At 38.9% G+C, this 10,057-nt stretch overlaps 1 protein-coding gene across 1 annotated transcript; it reads left to right on the forward strand.

Annotated features, from left to right (window-relative positions):
* The first annotated feature begins 400 nt into the window (after nt 1–400).
* Nucleotides 401–7,671, forward strand: pex11a (peroxisomal biogenesis factor 11 alpha). Its single transcript, XM_079223214.1, has 3 exons — nt 401–492; nt 665–780; nt 5,941–7,671. The coding sequence occupies exons 1-3, from the start codon at nt 437–439 to the stop codon at nt 6,507–6,509; spliced, it is 741 nt and encodes a 246-aa protein (XP_079079340.1). The 5' UTR covers nt 401–436; the 3' UTR covers nt 6,510–7,671.
* Nucleotides 7,672–10,057: the final 2,386 nt, after the last annotated feature.

Consider the following 10,057-nt stretch of genomic DNA (forward strand, 5'->3'; position numbering starts at 1 on the left):
CTTTAATGTGTTTGTGAAACTTTTATTTTTTTACTGCGATTATTATCCAGTAGAATATAGAGTTTCCATAAAACTAACCTAATAACGCGCTGGTCCGTGACTAAAACACGCTCGGCTTTTGGTCCGTTCGCTAACCTGTCCGTAGTGAAACAAGTACTGTTGGCTCAGCTCAGCTGTGTTGATCGCCCAAAGCCACCCGGGGTAAATTAGCTAAGTGTGAACGTGCAAGACATTTCAACACTCAGATGATCTGTTTGAGTTGAATTGGCAGCGTCAGATGAACCACCATTGCCAACATTCAAAGTGAATGGAAGTTGCGGACATTGCACCCACGGTAGCGAGACATTGACGTCAATGTGTCTGCGGGTGCGTCTCTGAACGAGGGTGCAACTCTGTGTCAGCTAACTAGAACAAGCTGTTCTTGTTTGATTTCACCATGGACGCGTTTGTCAAATTCACGAGCCAAAGCCAAGGAAGGGACCGTATATTCCGGTGAGTTGTCTCGAGTGTTTGTGACCTGCTCGTCAACTTTCCACTTTGCATTTGTGACAGAAAAGTTCAGTAAACGCGACTAGATACGCGAGGGAGCGAAAGTAACGCGCTCTTCGTTAAACGTCAACTTTCGACTTCTTCTTATACTCTTTTTCTTCTTCCTTTATTTCAGGGCAACCCAATATGCATGTGCACTGTCGGTATATTTACTACGAAACAACTCCGAAAGAAAGGACCTTGTGGAGAAACTTAAAAGTCTGGAAACCAACATGAGCGCTGGCCGAAAATGTGAGTATATCTGTATCTGTATATGAGGGGAGAGTGTTCTCGATAGTGACACAGTAGTATACGTTGGGTTTGGTGATTCCTGGGACCTGAACATGAAATACAATAATTAAGATGTGTCCCATTATACTGTACTTTAAAGGTTATTGTGGTTCCACGTGTTCAAGTCCAACCATATAGGTTAAGCGGATTATGTCACATCCAGTCCCACCCTGTTCCTCGTAATATCTGCAGCTGAGTCAACACTCTGTGTTTAAAACAACATTGCTGTTCTCCATTTTCCATTAAAACAATATCGTTTTAACTTCTCACTGTGTAAACATGAATCACTTTCATTTTTAATTGATCCCATGATTTTTTGTTTTGGAGAATCACTTATGCTAAAGTGTAAATAAAGGCCCCTTAAAATGTCCCTGGGTCCAACGTGATGTGTTCAAATAAAAAAGGTCCACAAATATCATTGTAAAACTACAAGTTCTCAGATGTGAGAAAATTGATTTAACCAAGAATTTTAGCTTGATAAATGCTGTTGTCTCCCTTTTCATTATTCCATCAGTCTGTCATTGAATATATAATAACACTGTGGGCTGCTGCATAACAATCTGAAATCAACCGTCTTTTCACTGATGACAATTTCAGACACTTTCTTTGTCCTCAAACCCAAATTTTGAGGCTGGCTTCTTTATAAATACAATGATTTTTGATCAACAAGGTCAAGATGAGCTGCCCACAAGACAGGTACAGAGTCGCAGCAAATAACGGCTTAAGTTGTTTCACTTTCTCCAACTTCCGTAAAGCCCGTCTATTGTAAATAATTCAATAGCCTCATCTGTTTCACAAAGCGATTGGAACTGCTGCCATTGTTCCAGGAAATATAGTTTATTTAATTGAATAGAATAAGAATGAGCTTGTTACAGACGATTGTTCATAAATGCCATAGACAATCTGGTGGTAAAGAACAGAAACGTTTTATCTGATCATTTACATTTTTTCTTAACAATCCCATATTGCATTGCATTGGGTTCACATGGTCATGACAAGGCTGTACGGTTTGATCATATGCGTCCAGGCAAAATGTTGTGAAACATCAGAAGTCATCAAAAGTTGTGACTTTTTAAATTACTGTAATGTAAACTACAAATGATATAAATAATAGTGTGGTGACATTTTAACCAATGAGCAAAATGCAGGACTTTTGTTGCATAGACCTCTAACCTTTTACTGGTATACCAGGGTTTACCTCAGGAAATTGTTTATCAGAGGCGGTAAGCCATTCAGGTTATATACATCTTGTCTTCTATTCAGTTAAATTATTATATGTCAACCTAAGCAGTAGCCTTTAAATATGTATGTGGTCTCGGTGTAGTTGCACCTCTGCTCTTTTTTTTTTTTAATAATGTTATTGAAGTTGGTCTGTATTTCAGGAGAGGTTCCCGCTCTCTGCTATGAAAACCTGCATACATTGTCCCACCATTAAATCTGCATCAACAGTATTTAGTTTGCTTCTCTTTCAATTCTTTTTTTAAACAGCAAAAATCACTAATCTATACAGCCAGTTTGCCATGAACTATTGTGAAGTTGACAATATGTTCAATGTGAACATTGAATGAAATTTCATACATGTTTATTTTTTTGCGGCTACAGCAATACCTTTATTCTCTTCATACAGCACATTAACAAACTGTACACAACACATAACTGAGGGTGTTCAAAAAGTGTGTCATGGTCCCATTTGATCGTGCTCTGTAAAAGTGCCATACAATTGCACTGAACGTTTTACATTAAGTCTTTGTTAGCTTTATTAGTTTAGCATTTTCTTTGGCATCTATACACCTCAGTCATGGGCTTAGACCAGCTAAATGGCTGTTTGCGGCTCTGTTGAAGGCCGTAGCGTTTTCCCCTTTGAGCTGAGATAGACATTGTATGGGTGACTGACACACGGACCTGCACCAACTGTGGCTGTTACTGATTACCCTAAAACTGGCCTTGACGGCTCATAGATACGTTTTACTTTACAACCCAAACTGAAACTTTTTGAACTTTGACACTGTATGATAATATTTATGTTGCGGTTCATTTTATAAATATGGGCCCAAAACAGATTGTTGCAGTGAGGTATACAACATATACAGAATATGTGTGAGTCATTTCATAAATAATTTATCTCTTTGCCAACACTGTGGTTATTAATATTAATACAAATGATTCGGAGACAAGCTCCACATAAAAATGAGACATGGGGCAATGCCTTCGAGCAGGTTCAGGCAAGAAAGACCTTGCCCCAGGGTCAAAGTGAACCAGGCCAGACTCTGTTTGCGCGCCACTTAATTATGTCTTCTCTGCATCATGAGTGGCAGTCACAGGGCTCTCCTGCCTCAGTGTCCGGTCTGTCTGCCTTCAGTAATTCTGGGTGAAGGAGACATGCTGGTGTCACCATTTAAAAAAAACTTAGAGAGGGGGATAACTAAAGGGTTCTTTTCCCCATAAATGATAAAGCACAGCACATGTCGTTCCCTAACTTCCCGTTTTCTGTGTTTGTGTCACTTACAAGTACAAGGATAGTAACTTTATATAACTTTGTTGGATAGTAACTTTAAAAAAATATTTTGATTTATAAGACCAACCATTATATTGAGAGATGCTCAACCCTCCTCCCATTGTCCCTAGCTGGTAGACTGAATCTTTTTTTTTTTTTTTTTAAAGACTTATCTCCAGATTTGTATTTATGTTTCAAGCATTCAGTCTTTTTTCCAAAATCCTACTTTTATCTGAAATAAAAATACACCTTGTATAAGGAAGACATGTTTAGAAAGGCAAAAGAAGGTGGGCTTTTCTCACTTTACCCAATTGTTTGTATTATTATTGGGCAGCAAACATCCACAGGTTGCTGCTATTCTTCCGTCTCTAAATTATCGAAAAGCTCATCTCACACAGATATGTTGTGGAAAATGGGAGGAATGTTGACATTGCTCCCATTTTGAGCAGGCTTTCATTTCGGCCTTGCATTTGTGTGTTCATTTCAATCAGGTGCTCAATTATATCCGCCATGTATGCCAGCCTTGCACACCACTCATCACTTATGAGCAGCTTTGCATCATCACACCTCATCAGTCAAAAACACTTTTAGTTCCTCCCGCAGCTCATACACACAGGCCGGCACTGTGCCGCATGACAACCATCGGACTTCTGTGTGGAGCAATAGGGCTTTATGCTCCGCTCTCATTTCCGTATTTCCCAATATGCAAGTTTTCAGTGGTCTGCTGGTAAATTATTGGCGACGAGCGGTGCAAAAAACAGTGCGTAACAAGAACATCTGGGTGTCTCGCTTTCACTCTGCTAACAAAGCCTTTGATGCGCCCGACAATGGCTGCTGCTCTCTCAGTGCAGGCGCTCATAAAAGTTATCCGTTTCTCAGTTTGTGTGCGCAGGCAAACAAAATAGTCCCTGTTCTTGTGGTTCAGTGACTGGTGTTTTGTCTCGAGATGACGTTTCAGCTTGTTGGGACCATGGTGCTGTTTGATAGCTTTTCCCCACACACCAAGCATAACAAAATCGGTGCAGTGAGATCCCCGGTGATAGTGAATCAAAATATAAGATAACTTTCAATGTACTGCTTCGAACTCACCGTTTTTTCTTCATTTTTTTTTACCACCACTCGCACTGGGCTTTTCATCTGGGTTAGACGGTTGCACAGGGCCCTGTTCAGAGTCTGCATTTTTCTTTTTGAAATATTTCTCCATCGCCATTCTTCACCACAACCTCTCCCGCGCATCATTTAATTCTATCTCAAATTCACAAGGTAATTATTGCGCTACCTACCCACTGGCATAGAAGATTATTTAATTACTAGGCCAGCCACTATTGCAGGCTCAGACGCTCAACAATGGCAAATTATTTGCGGCAACTAAATAATATTGTTTTTGGACGGACGATCTCTCACGGCACACTGGTGATGGGCTGTTACAGTTTAAGGTTTTTGCATATGTTGATTCTACTTGCGAGTTAACTGGTCCAAGTCAACCCTGGTTTAGACCATAGACTGTATATAAGAATTGGATTTAGTCGCCGTTATGTCACCCATTGGTTTGTGGAATGCAGTTTTGGAGCTTTGAGGTTGAAATGTTGGATTTTTGCCGTCGCAATCTTGGTTTTTGCAACCAGTGATTGGAAGTAACCATATTTTCTGTGTGGAGGAGGGACGCCGTTATAGAGACGTTGTATACGGCTCTTGTAGCAACCTTTCAATCTCAAGGTAGCCACGCCCGAAAGAATACCCTGCTTTATGGTCTACTTTACTTTAAAGGGGACCATAATTTACTAAAGAACATCGTGCAGTGTTGAAGAGATTTGAAACTAGCGTTTTCTTCTTAGACTTCTGTACAATCTGAATATTTTTGCATCAAGAAGAGCTTGCCCCTGATAGCCAGTAGAGAGAATGCTGGTTGCCGACCCAGCTAGCCTTAGTCACATGGTTCGGTAATACCCAAAACTGACCCCATTTTGTACAGCTCTATTCAACACGTTTTCATATATGTGTAATACGGTGACTGAGTCTAACTCATTGACGGCATTGTTTGGGGAAGTCCCACAGGAGACACTAATAACAACTTACCAGGCTGAGACTATAGCATTCTTTACCTTGCTGGCTAGACATCTGATGCGCCTGGAATAAAGTAATGCCATCAGCTCACAAGCACTGGCTGAAAGAGGTAATGTCCCATCTTAAACTTTGAACAGCTCAAATGCACAGCTCGATGCTCCTCTCATAGGTTATATAAGGTCTGGCAATCATCTCGTTCTTGTTTTTTTTTTTTAAATAAAGTTCCCTTACATTAATATTATTTACCTTATGTAGCTAGCTTTGTAATACCTAATACAAACATGTGTGAATAGTAACATGCTTTATGAAGGTCTCAGTAATCAATGAATGCAAGCAAGCGCATGACCTAGAATGGGTGCCTCCACAGAATGTGAAACACGCTGAGTATTTGACATCCACACTCTTTCATCTAGAGGGAAAAATAAGATTTAAGACACTGTAGTTTGGTTTATATGTTGGTTTACTGGTCTCCTTAGTGTACTGCTACGATGACATGTTGACCTGACTTTTCATATTGGATTGATGACTGCTCTAATATCCCTTTTTTCTTCCTCCTTTGTCAGTGTTCAGGCTGGGAAGCGCAGTAAATTCCATTGAGGCTTCTAAGCGAACCATGCAGCTCTCTGACCGAGTGCTGTGCCTGTGCCTCACTGCGGCCAATATCAACCGCACCCTCTACTTTATCTGTGACAATGTACTTTGGGCCAGAAGTGTCGGTCTTATCCGTGATGTCGACAAGGAACGCTGGAGCCTTAATTCCTCTCGCTGCTACTTCCTCTCGCTAGTTATGAGTCTGACCAGAGATGTTTATTTAGTCCTCAAGTTAATGGCACAGAGGGCAAAAGATAAACACTTTAGACAGAAAATGGAGGAGCATCTCAATGAGAGTCCTGAAGTAGCTGAAGCTGTCGTTCCTCAGCTGGATGCGTTTGTCTTTCTGCTGTTTGAGAGCTTCAAATCACAGCCTGCTGTTGCCTTGGACATGCTGAAAAATACTTGTGACCTCTTCATTCCCCTAGACAGGTTGGGTATATATCAGTCCAATGCAGGAGTGGTGGGATTTTGTGGTTTGCTGTCCTCACTGATTGGGATTGTGACCCTCATGCAGCCCAAGTTAACACTTAAACCATGATAACAGGGGGGGAAATGAAACCTTACTGACTAACTCCTGTAGATAACAAGTTTTATTGTGACAGGTTTTTAAAAGGATTTAGTGTCCTTTCTCTGGAGCTAACGTGGTGGACCAAAGTCAACCTGGTGCACAATGAGATTAGGCAACATTTTGTAACATTTATGTTAGAATAGCATTTATGTTTTACACTGAAGGGATGACTGGATTTGTTTTTTTTGTAACATATGTTTTGATTGATTGAACTCATTACATCATACTTTTGAGACGCGACGATTTAATAATTGAATTGGCCAGTTAAAGTGTAAAACCCTGGTTTAAAAGGGAGCTAATCAAGATTACATAGAAGCCTTGTTAATGTTTCGTAATTTAAAAGAGCCACGGCTAAACCTGTGTGCAATCCTGTCTTTTCCAACACCACATAACACCAGCAGCAGTTGTGTAACTACTAAGATAAGGGCTCCTTACTAATGAAAGCCTTGTTTTGTATTTGCTTTTGTACATCCCTTAAATAAGTCAAATCTTAATCTGAGTGGCGATGCACTGTCTTTCACTGCACTCTGTTGTGTGATAAGATGCTGTTTTACCTTAATGATTCAAGTGACGAAGCGGCTTCTCAGCCAATAGGGCTTCCAGAGGGGAAAAGCAGCAGAGAGATTTTTTTGGGAATAGCAGCAGCAATTTTGACTTGTCATAGTAGGGAAAATGCACATGTTACTAATAAAGCAATCAATAGCTCTGTTCTAGCAAAGTGTCCCAGTAAGAGTGACTGTGCCAGCATGCACAATACCATGACCCTGAAATCAAAACTGCTAAATGAAATCCAGCCATCATTCATGTCTTTATTTAAACATGTACTTTTCCTACTGTGACAACATGTTTTGTGTGTGGAAAAGGCCTTTCATCTCACCTGTTAGGTATTTTTCATTCTGCCATCCAAGCATGGCCTGAACTTTACATACATTTCTATTTTAATGAGCTAAAACACCCTTGATAATGTGATTACAAATACATTCTTAATATATTGTCTATATATAGACACATACTGGGATATGCTTGGGTTTATTTTATGCTTTGTGACAAACAAAACAAGGAACTTTTAAACCTTCAACTTCTTGAAAATAAGAATAAATAATATTCAGTTCAGATGACTTAATGTTTTCACCCACACTGTTGATTAAAAGGTTAATAAAACACTAAAATAAATTGTAAAGACATTGTAAATTGTGTTTTGTTTTTTTTAGAACACGTTTTGTATTTAAATTACATTAAGCATCTTTAACTGTGTGGTGATCACTGGAAAACTTGTGGTTCAGTTTATACAGAGTAGCACTGCCCTCTGGTGGAATCATAACACTGTTGAATTCAAAAGAGCTTTATTTTTCATTTAGACTGAGACAACAATACACCTTGTTTCTGAAAGCTTTTCTCAAGAGGATGACATTATGACAAAGCATCCACCATCAAAAATTGCAAAAATATATTCCATTTCCCTTTCACCATACTTTAAGTTTTGCTGAAAAGAATGAACTATGCAAAGATGAATCCCATAAAAAGACCAACGCATACAAAGAAATAAATAAACAAATTTGTTCTCCTAGGTAGATCAATTGCAGTGATTCATAATAGGCAACATTTTATTTGACATTTCCATTGAGAAACTGTTTTTCCAGTATCAACAAACCAGTTGAACGCACCAGTGTTACATTTGTGGAAATAGTTTACTGGGCTCGAAATAAAAAAGCCAACAAAATCCAGGTTATTTTTTACAAATATACTAGTATGCAAATAGCTTACATTATATGCAGTTTAAATGGTGTCCTGGAAAACCTTGCATTTCTAAAATGCAGAATTTTCATTTCTGGGAAAATGTCAGTGCCAAATACACTTGAGACATTTTAAAGGCATCTGATATCAACTTAATTGAAAAACGATGAACAAAGCACTTTGAACGTTGGCAACAGTGTGAAACTACAGATGTGTAAATACTGCTGGCCCAAGTTAATTTGTTTCCAGAATACCAATGATACAGAATGTCTGCTCTTTGAATGAAAAAGGCACCATCAGTAGTTAGCTCCTGCAACAGTAAAAAATAAAGAAAACATCACAGTTAGCCCTTTGGAGGCCCCTAACCCCAAGGGTCTGGTTTCCCAACAACATTGCGTCAACTTGAACGGTACCACTATTTTCATACATACTGATTAGACTGATATTTTTCCCATGATACATTTTTTTTTGATTACACACGTGTTGTAAAATTGACCAATACTACTTAAGTGGTATATGGGAAGCCCTTAACTTGAATTAGTTTAGTAAATCGTCAGTACTTGTAAGGTCTCATGGTCTTCATGCTTGTATGTGGATGTTTCCATCCCACCATCATCAAAACATTGTTTAAGTACCTTTCAGTTTTGAATGAGAAATTTTGTGAAACACAAATAAATTATTTTTTATATCCGAGAAGGCATTGTGCTCTTGTTTTTTTAACATAATTTCAACCATGCCACATGGATTTCCAGATCCAGTACCAGACCTCTCCACAAGTTGGGTGGAGCTATGTGGCAGCTCATCGAAAACACATATTGACAAAAGATTTGTAAAATAGTGTGACCTCTGGTCCTGTGAAGAGGTTCAAACGGCCAAAATAAAGAAAGGATTTCTGTCGGTGTACTGGAGCTTTAAGAATCCAGCATTTTTAGCTTTAATGATATTTAAAGCGAAAAAAATCTGGGCTCACAATTCTAATATTTCCAATCGTCAGTGCTAATAAATATTTCTTTCCTTGAATTGTCCATATGTGCCAAGACACAGCAACTGTTGCTAGTCTCAAATCCTTCAAACATACCAGAAGTAACCCATAAAATGTAAAAAAAAAAAGAAATAAGTACATGTACATTTTGCAAAAGAGCTGCTAAATATTTGACAATAAGCCCACAGAGTATTTTCATTGCAGAGCACATTATTCTGATGATATTTCTGCAATGATTCTTTCTTTTGATAGTGGTGCTTGACAGAATTGGACATTGAATTATATTCCTTAACCGTTCATGATTATCTTACAGGAATAGAAAATGATTAACACATACACATTGGAAAAAACAAGAACAACACAGACAAAACAACTATCCAGTAACTGAAATTCCTTCAAACTTAAAGACATTTACAGAAAAGGTCTGAGAAATCTTGGAAATGTCTGACATACACGTTAAGGCAAATATTAGCTTCATTCTCCCATTTTAAGCCATCATTAAGACAACAGTTGTGAGTGCAGCTACATTGATGCAAACGTCAGAGAGAGAACCGAGAACACTCAAATCTGATCTCTATTTTCTACTTCAGGCTACAGCTAATTATAAGGTGAAATACAAGTACAGTTTGTGGTTATTCGGATGTACCTCTCTCAGGACAAATTATTCCAGAAAGTCTCAAATGAATCTAACAGACCTGCTAGCAGCCTCTAGAGGTCCGCCTACTCCTCACACCAAAGGGAACCGGAGTGGTATGAACTAAGTGACCGGCCCACAGTGCCATCATTTGCACGCTGCACACGT

Source organism: Taurulus bubalis, assembly GCF_910589615.1.
Source record: "Taurulus bubalis genome assembly, chromosome: 9".
NCBI classification, from domain to species: domain Eukaryota; kingdom Metazoa; phylum Chordata; class Actinopteri; order Perciformes; family Cottidae; genus Taurulus; species Taurulus bubalis.